The 17279-nt window shown below is 45.7% G+C and overlaps 1 protein-coding gene across 1 annotated transcript in view; it reads left to right on the top strand.

Moving 5' to 3' along the window:
- The window catches only part of TMEM183A (transmembrane protein 183A), a 111123-nt gene extending 107470 nt beyond the window's left edge, over positions 1-3653 (top strand). The window contains exon 8 of the mRNA XM_063955667.1: positions 1391-3653. Within this exon, the coding sequence (XP_063811737.1) occupies positions 1391-1576 (186 nt within the window). The 3' untranslated portion in view covers positions 1577-3653. The remainder of the gene's footprint in view (positions 1-1390) is intronic.
- The last annotated feature ends 13626 nt before the right edge of the window (positions 3654-17279 follow it).

Raw genomic sequence — 17279 nt, 5'->3', positions numbered from 1 at the left:
CTCTGCATATGAGGTGTCTGTGCCACCTAGTGGGTATAACCGCTGCCAGCACTATGGGGGAGATGTATCACACTTTTTAAAGAGTGGAGAAGTTGCTCATAGCAACCCATCTGCTTCTTTATCATTTTCTAGAACATACTTTATAGATGCCAACTCAAAGCTGATTAGTTGATATGGGCAACTGCTCCATTCTTTAGAAGGCTTGATACATTCTCCTTATGACACAGCTTGGCTAGTGTTGGTCACTGACTGTGGTCCAGACACGCTGATCGATGAATAATGCTAGACATTTAACAGTCGGATTCTGGGAGCTCTGTACTTCCTGCAGTGCGAAGTCATCACATGAAGAGTAATCCACTTTAATTGTTTTTTACTATTATGTTTTATTTATTGTAGTTATGTTTCATAAGCTGGAACCCCAAATGTCAGTGTGCTGTTAATGCTAGTACCCCGAAAAAGTGATTTACCATAGAATATATTGTATATACAGTATAGTAGAAAACACATTGTTGCCGAGCACTTGCCATATAGACTACAGTTTATATATAATCTCTGCATGTAAGAGCTTAATCTGAAAATTTAGTAATTTTATTTTATATCGCTCCACAAAGGCTTTGTAGCACTACATAAGTAATATATATATTCCGTACATACAGATGTGTCCTCTTACATCCTTGCTGCTGTCACGCTTAACAGCCCCTGAAGTCGCGTCATGCCGTGGTGGGACTCTAGCGCTGAGCGTCTTTTTGCGATTTTCAATGGAAATGTGTCTTAGACACTGTAATAGGATGCACGAGAGAGCTTCTGCTGATTTAAAATGATATGCAGCATGCCTATATTCTGTGTGTAATTGCGGCTCTATCTGCATTTGAAATGCCACATTAGTGTTTTCTATGAAAACCCTGTAGCATAGCATTTTGTATGCAAATACATTCAATATGCAAATAATATGGGCATGCTGCATATTTTAATCGGCAGAAGCTGCTTGTGCTTCTTCTTACATTACTTTGCATCTAAGACGCTTTTTTTTCACAGAAAAAATGCAAAAAAAAGACACTCTGCGCTACCGAGTTGCACGACACTCACGCGTTATTTGTAACACGATTTGTAGCGCACAGAGGAAAGATGTAAGAGGACACATCAGTATGTAATGAACTACTTAATATTAAGAATACTATATCCGCACTCTCCCTTGCATATTGCCCTGCACAGCATTCTGTGTTAGTCAACTGTACTTCAGTAGTTTTTAAACATCTTCAAGTGACACCCTAGCACACAGTACATTTCTTCTAGGAATATAGATGTGTCCTTCATCGTTGCTGTAGTCATGTTAAACAGCTCTTCTAGTCGTGTAGTATTCTAATGTCGTCTTTTTATTGGTTTAATATAGTTGACTATGAATGTCAGTACCGATATGAGGCACCACCGAGTGAGACTGGTCTTCCATGACTGTCCATTGTTGAATGGCAAGAAGCCTCGTGGAGATCAAGGAGTACAGATTGTTTTGGATCCCGTACACAGTGTCCATCTCATAGACTGGTGGCATCCAAAATATCCCTTTTCAACCAAGGTCTAGTGTCTGTGTATGGATATTTTCTCTAAGTGACCCCATCGGATACCAAAGAAAATGAAGATGCTAAAATATTATAAATGTGGACATGGGGGGTAATTCCAAGTTGATCGCAGCAGGACATTTTTTAGCAGTTGGGTAAAACCATGTGCACTGCAGGGGGGGCAGATATAACATGTGCAGAGAGAGTTAGATTTGGGTGGGTTATTTTGTTTCTGTGCAGGGTAAATACTGGCTGCTTTATTTTTACACTGCAATTTAGATTGCAGATTGAACACACCACACCCAAATCTATCTCTCTCTGCACATGTTATATCTGCCTCCCCTGCAGTGCACATGGTTTTGCCCAACTGCTAACAAAAATCCTGCTGCGATCAACTCAGAATTACCCCCATGGTGTGACTTGTACTGAATGTGTGGATAATTTTATTGTTATCTTAAGTGCATACAAGTATGATGGTGAAGATTAATCTTTAATTAGAAAGTTGGACGAAATGATTACTTTTCTGTATATTTCCTTACTTTCATTTGAGAAAGTGTAAACTCCTCATATAAAAACAACATGTTTTGTAAGTAAACTGAAAGGTTGGAAAAAGTTGATTTATTTTAGTTTCTGACTCCTGAGTTCTCAGATGTTTCGCCATTGATTATATGTTTATTACAAATATGAAAATTGCACATTTTGTTAGTCAGAGATTGCAGTATTAGAGAATAGCCTTGTATGAAATCACAGTCCTCTGAATGTAAAGGAAGAGTGTAGTATTACTGTGTCTGTCATTGAGGAGAATGCTGGAAGAAGACTAAAAGCAAAAACCCTTTCAGGCCCTTTTTGCATTATATATTAACATAAATACAGTATGCTTATGGTAATGGTTTCTATTTTTACAGATACCAATGCTAATGTGTATAGGTCCCTCTAGAATGCGACCTGTCTGTATTCTTACTAAGGTGACAAAATATGCGTCAGGGCTGCCATTTTCTTGGTGGTTTATGGGCGGTATCCAATTAGCCGCGGTAATTTACTGCGACTAATTGGTTTGCCGGGGGCTATCCAATTAGCCCCGATAAGACGGAGCTTATCCCTTATGCCGGCACTTATCGGAGATTATGCTGAGGCGCGCCAAGTGCACCCGCGATAAGTGCCGCGAAAATAAATAGCTCCTGCAAAAAGCTGCGGACCTATGTTTTTTCGCGACCGCGTCATTATCGCAGGTAATTAGTTACCCCCACTATAAGGTAAACCAAGTAAGAGTGTCAGTAATTCAGCCACTGCGTACAAGTACTGCACCTAAAGGAAAGATACATATAATTACCAACAAACATGGGATTTTTATTTTTTTATATTCTACTTTATTGAATTAAACTTCAATGGTATCAGACCTCTTTTTAAAAGGGAAAAATAGAAAAGAATGAAAATACGATAAAGTTAAGCAGGCCTGCCATACTCAATGTTTCATAATGGTATCTGTACATATACAGTAGTTCAGTACAAACGTCTGCACAGGCTGGTTGTCTTTACATGTCCTTGTATTGCACGGTTACTGTAGTAACTGCAAGGCACCACATTATACAATGAATAGTCTCCTTATTTACTAGTGATCTCCTACTGACTATGTACAATAGTACTGCATGATAGGCAAGAGGCTCATTGAAGGTTTGGAGTGCATCAAGATAAATCTGTGGTGTAAATATGCTGCCCACATATGGACAGACCTGACACCCTCCTAACAGAAGGTCACTAAAAGAAAATGTTGGTGATCTGCCCTTTTTCCCTTTTGGTTCTCTCACATTGTGCTCTGAATGATGAACTCTTTGTGATTTGGTCCTCTGTTTCTTATTTGTTCCATGTGGAAAAGTACGTATATATGCTAGGAGAAACTATAGTTTTATTTTTTAACTATAGATTTTTTTAGTTTTTGTTTTAAGTTACAATTGTGCAAAGTAAATTTGCTGTATATAAGCAGTACGCAAATCATTTCTGACATTTATACTGATTTACCTTACACATGGATGCACCAACGCAGAATTTGTTCATTTTAAAACCTGCTTTTGAGATTTGTGAATAAAAAATAAACTTCTGTTAGCCTGGCTCTTTATTTTTCTATATTGTTTTTGGAAAGGGGAGGTCTGTGAATACTTCTTGTATTCGAATTTGACTGCATATTGTTAATCTATTAGACTTACACTGTAGAACGTGATGCATTTGCATACATATTATATGTAAGGCGTAAAGAGCTGAATGATGGGCTCAGTGTTCCACACAGATGTTAGGTACACACTGGAGCAACGGGGCATTCGTTAATGCTTGAGCCTAGATTCTGTGTACACACTGGAACGACTTTAATGATGGACGGAACAATCATGTTCCATCCTCTATAAGCTAAAACAAGGTTGCTATCGATGGCTCTAGGGTTGAAGTGCAGCACATCAAACCTAGTGTCCATCTCTAGCGCCTGTACTTACTGAGCTATGTAGGCAATTTGTCATTACAAAATTAAAAATCGGCCCAGCGTCGCTCCAATGTGTACCTAGCTTTACTTAAGGCAAATAAGATTGCAAACTCCTGTGTCTAATATTTCACCTGCAGTGAGCTACAGCCTGTAATGCTAATTAGTCTCAAAGTCTTTAAATTGGAGCTTTATGACAATACCATCGCTACTTGACATTCAGCTATCTTGGCCGTTATTTGCCAATCCCCATTGGTTAATAATTAACCAACTTTTTATTGTGTATTTTGTTTTGTGTACCGAAGCATATTGAAGACATGATTTCATTAAATATCTAATTAGAAGAAGCAACCCTATAGTAAAACATTACAAATTTATATGCTTCATGTTAAGATCATTAGAAACATGATCGTTCTTGTAACTGGTGTTGGACACGATGGCGGATAAGCACTGGATGGTCTGGTTGCAGAAAGTGTTCTATCCAGTTTTGGCTATTATTGGAATCCCATGTAAGTAGATATTGCTGTTTTTGTTGTTATTAAAAAAAATAAGTGTTATTCTATTAATACCTGGAATGTGTTGTGTTTTATATTACCTTTAAAAATAATAAATTGTGCAGACATATGGCTAGATGCATCATCGCATGGAGAGTAATAAAATAGAGAGGGAGAAATTACCAGCCAACCAGCTCCTAACTGTTATTTTTTAAACAGGGCCTGTGACATGACAGTTAGGAGCTCATTGGCTGGCACTTTTTTCTCTCTCCATTTTATCACTCTCCAAGCGATGATGCATCTAGCCCAGTGGTTCCCAAACTTTTTGGAATCACGGCACCTTAGAGCATAAGAATTTTTTTTCACAGCACCTCCAGGACAAAGAAATATTAAAATAAATTGTGTTTATGTGTCATCCGTAAGTTAAATTGTGTGGTGAGGGACAAGATTTGCTTCTGTTTGTTCACATATTTTATGATTAGCAGCCACCAGCACTGGTATTGCCTATTACATTGACCAGAAATTATTTTGTCTGGTCCTGGACCACCAATCCAAGGCACCCCTCCAAGTGTCCCGAGGCACCCCAGGGTGCCACGGCACATAGTTTGGGAACCACTGATCTAGCCAATACATATTAGAATTTGTAGTGGTGTAATTGTTTCGTTTTGTTTTTGTTCCATTAAATGGTTAATTAAATTTTTGTCAAAACATAGGGAAAGGGGTACAGGGGAGGAGGGAAGGGGGTACAGGAGGGCATGCAGGCCCACATCAAAGACAGTTGCGATAACAGACAGAAACAAAAGAGAATCTGCACTCACAAAGATCTAATAAGATGAAGGATTGAAAAACCCCACTTAATGTATTTGGACAAATCCCATCAATATAGGTCGGGGGTGCTACCTAAGACAACCATTAACAACACCTATTGTAGAGAAAGAGAATGGGGTTGTACTGCTAGGTGCACAAAAATATTGATTAAAATTTAACTTTTATTTACATTCATTTAAGAGACCGATGCTCGGTCTCTTAAATGAATGTAAATAAAAGTTAAATTTTAATCAATATTTTTGTGCACCTAGCAGTACAACCCCATTCTCTTTCTCTACAATAGATAACAGACAGAAGCCAGAGAATAATATAGTTGTTTTGACAGTTGTACATAAGAAGCCCAAAGTGCTCACATACTGGTTGGAGGGGCTTCTTTAAGGGTAGGAGGGAGATTACATAGTGAATGGGAGGCAGGGGTCCCATCTCCTTAACTAATATGTACAGATGTGTCCTCAAACATCTTTACTGTTGTTGCTAGACCGCCAGGATGCTGACCGCATCCCGTGTAAATCATATGCATCCCATATTAAAGAGATGATGCGGCAAGCCTAATGCTAAAATATATGTGGAACCGTCTTTGTGGATAAGGAGTATTACTGAAAATCCCCATCTATTCGAAATATCCTGTCGCCAAAGGTAGTAGTGACGTTTATTAATTGTAATTACGGACATGTCAGGAAAAGCTGTAGAGATCCCAAGATGTCTTTGTTGTCAACCAACAATTCCCCTTCAACATGGTTTTAGAAGGTGGTGACTCTTATCTATAATGAGGCCTTTGTCTTCCAAGGTGGATAGGTGGTGGCGGAACAGGGTGAGGGTATAGCTTTGAAGCTCGGCATTGCAAACGGCCCCTGGATTTCCTTTCACTTTAATAATATTGTGCCTTGATCAGTCCTCCAAATTCACTCTCTAGCTCACATGTAATTGAAGACTGTTCCATCAGGGTAGTGTTGTGGGCTGTTATATCATCATGAGAAGCCACCAGCTCCTGCATATTATTTTTGAAATGGTCAGTATGGTCACCTAACATTTGGACAGCATGAATTGTAGCCTAAATGTCAGCGGTCAAATCAGCTGAAAACTTCTGCAGCACTTTGTGTATGTTTAGGTCTGTTCAGGTGCAGAACAAGTTCTGTGTGATTGCTTGCCCTTCCCCTTATCTGCAGCATTATTGACATTGGACTTCATTCAGTAAGGATTGCAAATTCTGCTTATTAGCAGAATTTGCAGTACTTTTGATCGCATGCATGGGGCCGGCCAGCATGCTACCCGCCTCCTACCCCCTGCGACCACGCTGAAATTGCGGACGCACCACAATTTCAGCATGATTGCAGAATTTGTTGAAGCCTCATGCCGGTGAAGCCTGGCATCGAACTCAGGAGGCCTGCCGCCATTTTTGTGATCGCAGCGGCTGTGTGTGATGTCATGCAGCCACCCCGATCACGCCAGGCCCACCCGTTCATTTGCTGCCTCCTTTTTTTTCCAGACGCCGCCCCCGCAATGCTCCGTGTCCACCTAGTAAATGGAGTATTGCCGCCCCGTGGATGCTTCTGCCTGATTGACAGGCAGGTGTTTGCATTTACTGCGAGGTGCCCGCATCTTCTTTGTCATTTTTGCGGTTGGACCGCGTTTTGCGATCCAACCTATTCTGTGGTGTTTGGGGGCAAGTAACCAGGACCGTTCTACAAAATGGTATGTCATCCCTGTTTTGTAGGCATGCTGGGCTTGTGATCTACGCTGAGTTCCGACGCCCAGTCTGTAAGTGATTAAAGAGAGCGTTCATTCTAAAATTGACACACAAACTTCAAACACTGAAGATACTGTACCAAGTATAGAAATATTGAAGTTTATTCTACCAGAGTAAAGTGCATTCCTACTATTATCCTCAATCCTCTCCACAGCGAAGAAGGGTTTTTCTCTTATGTCCTAGAGGATGCTGGGGACTCCGTAAGGACCATGGGGTATAGACGGGTGCCGCAGGAGACATGGGCACTCTAAAGACTTTAGATGGGTGTGCACTGGCTCCTCCCTCTATGCCCCTCCTCCAGACGTCAGTTAGATCCTGTGCCCAGAGGAGACTGGATGCACTGCAGGGGAGCTCTACTGCGTTTCTCTGAAAAACACTTTTGTTAGGTTTTTTATTTTCAGGGAGCACTGCTGGCAACAGGCTCCCTGCATCGTGGGACTGAGGGGAGAGAAGCAGACCTACTTAAATGATAGGCTCTGCTTCTTAGGCTACTGGACACCATTGGCTCCAGAGGGTCGGAACACAGTTCTCACCCTCGTTGTTCGTCCCGGAGCCGCGCCGCCGTCCTCACAGAGCCGGCAGATAGAAGCCGAGTGAGTATAAGAAGAAAGAAGACTTCAAAGGCGGCAGAAGACTTCTGATCTTCACTGAGGTACCGCGCAGCGGTAATGCTGCGCGCCATTGCTCCCGCATTCACACACACTGACTGCACTGTATGGGTGCAGGGCGCAGGGGGGGCGCCCTGGGCAGCAATTATAAACTTCTAGGAACACTGGCATAGATATATATATATATATATATATATATATACATATATATATATACTGCGGAGGCAGTATATTACAGAAACCCCCGCCAGTATAAAGATTTGAGCGGGACCGAAGCCCGCCGTTGAGGGGGCAGAGCTTGATCCTCCAGCACTAACCAGTGCCATTTTCTCCACAGCACGCTGCAGAGAAGCTGGCTCCCTGGACTCTCCCCTGCTGAACACAAGTACAGAGGGCGCACAAGAGGGGGGGGGGGCACATTTATTTGGCGCAGTGAGTGTGTTAATATATATATATATATATATATATATATATATAAATAAATAAATAAATAAGCGCTGTACTGACTGGGACTGTATTCCGGTGGCGCTGGGTGTGTGCTGGCATATTCTCTCTCTTTCTCTCTCTGTCTCTCCAAAGGGCCTTATTGGGGGACTGTCTCCATATAGATATATATCCCTGAGAGTGTGGGGGTGTCGGTACGTGTGTGTCGGCATGTCTGAAGCGGAAGGCTCATTTAAGGAGGAGGTAGAGCAGATGATTGTGGTGTCTCAGTTGGCGACGCCGACACCTGATTGGTTGGATATGTGGAATGTTTTAAATGCAAATGTGTCTTTATTACATAAGAGATTGGACAAAGCAGAGTCCAGGGAAAACACAGGGAGTCAATCCATGCCTTTGGCTGTGTCACAGGGTTCTTCAGGGTCTCAGAAACGTCCCCTGTCCCACGTAGCAGACACTGATACCGATACGGATTCTGACTCCAGTGTCGACTACGATGATGCGAGGTTACACCCAAGGGTGGCCAAAAGAATTCATTATATGATTATTGCTATAAAAGATGTCTTGCATATCACAGATGACCCCTCTGTCCCTGACACGAGGGTATGCATGTTTAAAGAAATGTAACCTGAGGTACCCTTTCCCCTGTCTCATGAGCTGAACGCTTTATTTGAAAAAGCTTGGGAAACACCAGACAAGAAACTGCAGAGTCCCAAGAGAATTCTTATGGCGTACCCTTTCCCCGAGCAGGACAGGTTACAGTGGGAATCCTCGCCCAGGGTGGACAAGGCTTTAACGCGCTTGTCCAAAAAGGTGGTGCTACCATCTCCGGACACGGCAGCCCTCAAGGATCCTGCTGATCGCAGACAGGAAACTACCTTAAAATCAATTTATACACATACTGGTGCCTTGCTCAGACCGGCAGTAGCGTCGGCATGGGTATGTAGCGCAGTAGCAGCATGGGCAGTTAACTTGTCATTGACACCCTAGATAGGGATAGCATTTTATTGACCTTGGGTCACATTAAAGACGCAGCCTTATATATGAGAGACACTGCGAGAGACGGGCTGTTAGGTTCAAGAGCCAACGCCATGGCTATTTCTGCTAGGCGAGCCCTGTGGACCCGCCAATGGACGGGTGATGCCGACTCAAAGAGACATATGGAAGTTTTACCTTACAAGGGTGAGGTCTTATTTGGGGAGGGTCTCGCGGACCTGGTTTCCACGGCTACTGTGGGTAAATCTTCTTTTTTGCCTTATGTTCCCCCACAGCAAAAGAAAACACCACAATATCAGATGCAGTCCTTTCAGTCGCATAAGTCCAGAAGAGGTCGGGGCTCTTCCTTCCTCGCCAGAGGTAAGGGTAGAGGGAAAAGATTGCCTGCTACGGCTAGTTCCCGGGAGCAGAAGTCTTCCCCGGCTTCTACTAAATCCACCGCATGACGCTGGGGCTTCACTGAGGGAGTCCGCGCCGGTGGGGGCACGTCTTCGACTCTTCAGCCAGGTCTGGGTTCTGTCAGACGTGGATCCTTGGGCGATGGAAACTATATCCCAAGGCTACAAACTGGAATTCAAAGAGGTGCCTCCTCGCCGATTTTTCAAGTCTGCTTTGCCAGCTTCTCCCCCAGAGAGGGAAATATTTTTAGCTGCAATTCAAAAGCTGTATCAACAGCAAGTGATTATCAAGGTGCCCCTAGTCCAACAGGGGAAAGGGTACTGTTTAACCCTGTTTGTGGTCCCGAAACCGAATGGCTCGGTCAGACCCATTCTGAATCTAAAATCCCTAAACCTGTACTTAAAAAAGTTCAAATTCAAGATGAAATCGCTCCAGGCAGTTATCTCCAGCCTGGAAGGGGGGGATTTTATGGTGACACTAGACATAAAGGATGCATACCTTCATGTCCCCATATATCCTCATCAGGTGTACCTTAGATTCACTGTACGGGACTGTCATTACCAGTTTCAGACGTTGCCGTTTGGGCTTTCCACGGCCCCGAGGATTTTCACCAAGGTAATGGCGGAAATGATGGTGCTCATGCGCAGTCAGGGAGTCACAATTATCCCGTACTTGGACGATCTCCTGATAAAAGCGAGATCGAGAGATCAATTGCTGAAAAGCGTGTCGCTCTCCTTGAGAGTGCTGCAGCAGCACGGCTGGATTCTAAATCTACCAAAGTCACAGTTGAATCCAACGACTCGGCTATCTTTCTTAGGCATGATTCTGGACACTGAACAGAAGAGGGTTTTTCTCCCAGTGGAAAAAGCCCAGGAACTCCAGAACATGGTCAGAGACCTGCTAAAACCAAAAAGAGTGTCTGTCCATCAATGCACTCGAGTACTGGGAAAAATGGTGGCGGCCTACGAGGCCATCCCCTTCGGCAGGTTCCATGCGAGGACATTTCAGTGGGACCTTCTGGACAAGTGGTCGGGGTCCCATCTACAAATACATCAGAAAATAAGCCTGTCCCCCAGGGCCAGGGTGTGTCTCCTGTGGTGGCTGCAGAGTGCTCACCTTCTCGAGGGTCGCAGGTTCGGCATTCAAGACTGGGTTCTGGTGACCACGGATGCGAGCCTCCAAGGATGGGGAGCAGTCACACAAGGAAGAAATTTTCAGGGACTATGGTCAAGCCAGGAGGCTTGTCTACACATCAATGTACTGGAATTGAGGGCCATATACAACGGCCTACGACAAGCGGAGAATCTTCTTCGCGACCTACCGGTTCTGATTCAATCAGACAACGTCACAGCCGTGGCTCATGTAAACCGCCAAGGCGGGACAAGGAGCAGAGTGGCAATGGCGGAAGCCACCAGGATTCTTCGCTGGGCGGAAAATCACATAAGCGCTCTGTCAGCTGTCTTCATTCCGGGAGTGGACAACTGGGAAGCAGACTTCCTCAGCAGACACAATCTCCATCCAGGAGAGTGGGGACTTCATCAAGAAGTTTTTGCAGAGATAACAAGTCATTGGGGACTTCCTCAAATAGACATGATGGCGTCACGCCGCAACAAGAAGCTTCGGAGGTATTGTGCCAGGTCAAGAGATCCTCAGGCAGTAGCGGTGGACGCCCTGGTGACACTATGGGTGTTTCAGTCGGTCTATGTGTTCCCTCCTCTTCCGCTCATCTCAAAAATATTGAGAATCATAAGATGAAAAAGAGTGCAGACAATACTCATTGTTCCAGATTGGCCTCGAAGGGCCTGGTATTCAGATCTTCAGGACATACTCACAGAAGATCCGTGGCCTCTTCCTCTCAGGGAGGACCTGTTGCAGCAGGAGCCCTGCGTGTTCCAAGACTTACCGCGGTTACGTTTGACGGCATGGCGGTTGAACACCAAATCCTAGCTGGGAAAGGTATTCCGGAGGAAGTCATCCCTACTCTGATGAAGGCTAGGAAGGAGGTGATGGCGAAACATTATCACCGTATCGGGAGGAAGTATGTATCTTGGTGTGAAGCCAAGAATGCTCCTACGGAAGATTTCCATCTGGGCCGTTTTCTCCACTTTCTACAGACAGGAGTGGATATGGGCCTAAAGTTAGGCTCAACTAAGGTAGATTTCGGCCCTATCAATTTTCTTTCAGAAGGAATTGGCTTCTCTCCCAGAAGTCCAGACTTTTGTAAAGGGAGTGCTGCACATCCAGCCTCCTTTTGTGCCCCCAGTGTCACCATGGGACCTTAACGTGGTGTTACAGTTCTTAAAATCTCACTGGTTTGAACCTCTTCAAACGGTTGAATTCAAGTTTCTCACTTGGAAGGTGGTCATGTTGATGGCCTTGGCATCTGCAAGGCTGGTGTCCAAATTGGCGGCTTTATCTCACAAAAGCCCCTATCTGATTTTCCATGTGTATAGAGCAGAGTTGAGGACTCGTCCTCAATTTTTGCCTAAGGTGGTTTAATCGTTTCATATGAACCAACCTATTGTGGTACCTGTGGCTATGGGTGACTTGGAGAATTCCAAGTCCCTTGATGTAGTCAGGGCCTTAAAAAATTTATGTAGCCAGGATGGCTTGGGTTAGGAAAACAGAGGCACTTTTTGTCCTGTATGCAGCCAACAAGGTTGGCGCTCCTGCTTCTAAGCAGACTATTGCTCGCTGGATCTGTAACATGATTCAGCAGGCTCATTCTACGGCTGGATTGCCGTTACCAAATTCGGTAAAGGCCCATTCCACTAGGAAGGTGGGCTCTTCTTGGGCGGCTGCCCGAGGCGTCTCGGCATTACAGCTTTGCCGAGCGGCGACTTGGTCGGGTTCAAACACTTTTGCAAAATTCTACAAGTTTGATACCCTGGCTGATGAGGACCTCATGTTTGCTCAATCGGTGCTGCAGAGTCATTCGCACTCTCCCGCCCGGTCTGGAGCTTTGGTATAATCCCCATGGTCCTTACGGAATCCCCAGCATCCTCTAGGACGTAAGAGATTTAAGATTTTACTTACCGGTAAATCTATTTCTCGTAGTCCGTAGTGGATGCTGGGGACTCCGTAAGGACCATGGGGAATAGACGGGCTCCGCAGGAGATAGGGCACTTTAAGAAAGAATTAGGATACTGGTGTGCACTGGCTCCTCCCTCTATGTCCCTCCTCCAGACCTCAGTTAAGGAAACTGTGCCCGGAAGAGCTGACAGTACAAGGAAAGGATTTTGGAATCCAGGGTAAGACTCATACCAGCCATACCAATCACACCGTATAACTCGTGATAAACATACCCAGTCAACACTATGAACAACAACAGAGCATCAGATAAACCCTGATGCAACCATAACATAACCCTTATTTAAGCAATAACTATATACAAGTATTGCAGAAGAAGTCCGCACTTGGGACGGGCGCCCAGCATCCACTACGGACTACGAGAAATAGATTTTCTGGTAAGTAAATTCTTATTTTCTCTTAACGTCCTAGTGGATGCTGGGGACTCCGTAAGGACTATGGGGATTATACCAAAGCTCCCAAACGGGCGGGAGAGTGCGAATGACTCTGCAGCACCGAATGAGCAAACACAAGGTCCTCCTCAGCCAAGGTATCAAACTTGTAGAACTTTGCAAAAGTGTTTGAACTTGACCAAGTAGCCACTCGGCAAAGCTGTAATGCCGAGACCCCTCGGGCAGCCGCCCAAGAAGAGCCCACCTTCCGTGTGGAGTGGGCTTTTACTGATTTTGGAAGCGGCAATTACAGATCCAGCGAGCAATAGTTTGCTTTGAAGCAGGAGCACCCAGCTTGTTGGATGCATACAGGATAAACAGCGACTCAGTTTTCCTGACTCTAGCCGTTCTGGCTACATAAATCTTCAAAGCCCTGACTACATCTAGTAACTCGGAATCCTCCAAGTCACGAGTAGCCACAGGCACCATAATAGGTTGGTTCATATGAAAAGATGACACCACTTTTGGCAGAAATTGCGGACGTGTTCGCAATTCTGCTCTGTCCATATGGAAAACCAGATAGGGGCTTTTATGTGACAGCCGCCAATTCTGACACACGCCTAGCCGAAGCCAAGGCTAATAGCATGACCACCTTCCACGTGAGATATTTTAACTCCACGGATTTAAGTGGCTCAAACCAGTGTGATTTCAGGAAACTCAACACCACGTTAAGACCCCAAGGTGCCACTGGAAGCACAAACGGTGGCTGAATATGCAGCACTCCCTTTACAAACGTCTGAACTTCGGGAAGAGAAGCCAGTTCTTTTTGAAAGAAAATGGATAGGGCCGAAATCTGGACCTTAATGGACCCCAATTTTAGGCCCAAAGTCACTCCCGACTGTAGGAAGTGAAGGAAACGGCCCAGCTGGAATTCCTCTGTAGGGGCATTCCTGGCCTCACACCAAGCAACATATTTTCGCCATATACGGTGATAATGTTTAGCCATCACGTCCTTCCTAGCCTTTATCAGCGTAGGAATAACCTCATCCGGAATGCCTTTTTCTGCTAGGATCCGGCGTTCAACCGCCATGCCGTCGAACGCAGCCGCGGTAAGTCTTGGAACAGACAGGGCCCCTGTTGCAACAGATCCTGTCTTAGAGGCAGAGGCCACGGGTCCTCTGTGAGCATTTCTTGCAGCTCTGGATACCAAGTCCTTCTTGGCCAATCCGGAACAATGAGTATTGTTCTCACTCCTCTTTTTCTTATGATTCTCAGCACCTTGGGTATGAGAGGAAGAGGAGGAAACACATAAACCGACTGGAACACCCACGGTGTCACTAGTGCGTCTACAGCTATCGCCTGAGGGTCTCTTGACCTGGCGCAATACCTCTGTAGCTTTTTGTTGAGGCGGGATGCCATCATGTCCACCTGTGGCAGTTCCCACCGACCTGCAATCTGCGCGAAGACTTCTTGATGAAGTCCCCACTCTCCCGGGTGGAGGTCGTGCTTGCTGAGGAAGTCTGCTTCCCAGTTGTCCACTCCCGGAATGAACACTGCTGACAGTGCTCGTACGTGATTCTCCGCCCATCGGAGAATTCTGGTGGCTTCCGCCATCGCCACCGTGCTCCTTGTGCCGCCTTGGCGGTTTACATGAGCCACTGCGGTGATGTTGTCTGATTGAATCAGCACCGATTGGTTGCGAAGCAGGGTCTCCGCTTGACTTAGGGCGTTGTATATGGCCCTTAGCTCCAGGATATTGATGTGAAGGCAAGTCTCCTGACTTGACCACAGACCCTGGAAATTTCTTCCCTGTGTGACTGCCCCCCACCCTCGGAGGCTTGCATCCGTGGTCACCAGGACCCAGTCCTGAATGCCGAATCTGCGGCCCTCGAGAAGTTGAGCACTCTGCAGCCACCACAGAAGAGACACTCTGGCCCTGGGGGATAGGGTGATCAGTCGATGCATCTGTAGATGCGATCCGGACCACTTGTCCAACAGATCCCATTGAAAGGTCCTCGCATGGAACCTGCCGAAGGGAATGGCCTCGTATGACGCCACCATCTTCCCCAGGACTCGTGTGCAGTGATGCACCGACACCTGTTTTGGTTTTAAGAGGTCTCTGACCAGTGTCATGAGTTCCTGAGCCTTCTCCGTCGGGAGAAAAACCTTCTTCTGGTCTGTGTCCAGAATCATGCCCAGGAAGGGCAGACGCGTCGTAGGAATCAGCTGCGACTTTGGAATATTCAGAATCCAGCCGTGCTGTTGTAACACTTCCCGAGAGCGTGCTACGCTAATCAGCAACTGCTCTCTGGACCTCGCCTTTATGAGGAGATCGTCCAAGTATGGGATAATTGTGACTCCTTGCTTTCGCAGGAGCACCATCATTTCTGCCATTACCTTGGTAAATATTCTCGGTGCCGTGGACAGACCAAACGGCAACGTCTGGAATTGGTAATGACAATCCTGTACCACAAATCTGAGGTACTCCTGATGAGGTGGATAAATGGGGACATGAAGGTAAGCATCCTTTATGTCCAGAGACACCATAAAATCCCCCTCCTCCAGGCTTGCGATGACCGCTCTGAGCGATTCCATCTTGAACTTGAACCTTTTCAGGTATATGTTCAGGGATTTTAAATTCAATATGGGTCTGACCGAACCGTCCGGTTTCGGTACCACAAACATTGTCGAATAGTAACCCCTTCCCTGTTGAAGGAGGGGAACCTTTACCACCACCTGCTGGAGATACAATTTGTGAATTGCAGCTAACACTATTTCCCTCTCTATGGGGGAAGCTGGCAGGGCCGATTTTGAGGTAACGGTGAGGGGGCATTACTTCGAATTCCAGCTTGTATTCCTGAGACACAATCTCTATAGCCCAGGGATCCACCTGTGAGTGAACCCACTTGTGGCTGAAATTTCGGAGACGCGCCCCCACCGGGCCTGGCTCCGCCTGTGGAGCCCCAGCGTCATGCGGTGGATTTAGAGGAAGCCGGGGAGGACTTCTGTTCCTGGGAACTAGCTGTATTGTGCAGCTTCTTTCCTCTACCCCTGCCTCTGGCAAGAAAGGACGCACCTCGGACTTTCTTGCCTTTTTGTGATCGAAAGGACTGCATTTGGTAATACGGTGCTTTCTTAGGTTGTGAGGGAATATATGGCAAAAAATTTGACTTTACAGCCGTAGCTGTGGAGTCCAGGTCCGAGAGACCGTCCCCAAACAATTCCTCACCCTTGTAAGGTAAAACCTCCATGTGCCTTTTTGAGTCGGCATCGCCTGTCCATTGCCGAGTCCACAGGACCCTTCTGGCAGAAATCGACATTGCATTTATTCTAGAGCCCAGTAGGCTAATGTCTCTTTGGGCATCTCTCATATATAGGACAGCGTCTTTTATATGCCCCAGGGTCAGTACTATAGTATCCTTGTCCAAGGTATCAAGTTCCTCAGATAAGGTATCTGTCCATGCTGCTACAGCACTACACATCCAGGCCGACGCAATAGCCGGCCTTAGTAGGGTACCTGAATGTGTATAAATGGACTTCAGGATACCCTCCTGCTTTCTATCCGCAGCATCTTTTAGGGTGGCCGTATCCTGTGATGGCAGGGCTACCCTCTTGGATAAGCGTGTTAAAGCTTTGTCTACCTTAGGGGAGGATTTCCAGCGTAACCTGTCCGTTGGCGGGAAAGGATACGCCATAAGCAACCGTTTGGAAATCTGCAGTTTCTATCTGGAGATTCCCAAGCCTTTTCACATAACTCATTTTATTCATGTGAAGGGGGAAAGGTCACCTCTTGCCTTTTTTCCCCATACATATAAACCCTCTCGTCAGGGACTGGGGTTTCCTCTGTGATGTGTAACACATCTTTCATTGCTATAATCATGTAGCGGATGGCTTTAGCCATTTTGGGCTGCAACTTTGCATCATCGCCATCGACACTGGAGTCAGAATCCGTGTCGATATCTGTGTCAACAATTTGGGATAGTGGGCGCTTTTGAGACCCTGGCGGCCCCTGCGCTGTAGGATCAGGCATGGGTTGAGACCCTGACTGTCCCAAGGCGTCAGCTTTATCCAACCTTTTATGCAAGGAATTAACTATCATTTAAAACCTTCCACCTATCCATCCAATCGGGTGTCGGCGGCGACCCCACATTCATTTGTACCCGCTCTGTTTCCACATAGCCTTCCTCGTCAAACATGCCGACACAAGTGTACCGACACACCACACACACAGGGGATGCTCTATTTGAAGACAGTTCCCCCACAAGGCCTTTTGGAGAGACAGAGAGAG

This window comes from Pseudophryne corroboree, chromosome 2 (assembly GCF_028390025.1).
Source record: "Pseudophryne corroboree isolate aPseCor3 chromosome 2, aPseCor3.hap2, whole genome shotgun sequence".
Taxonomy (NCBI): domain Eukaryota; kingdom Metazoa; phylum Chordata; class Amphibia; order Anura; family Myobatrachidae; genus Pseudophryne; species Pseudophryne corroboree.
Note: the sequence above shows the minus strand (reverse complement) of the source record. Positions and strands in the feature narration are given on the sequence as shown.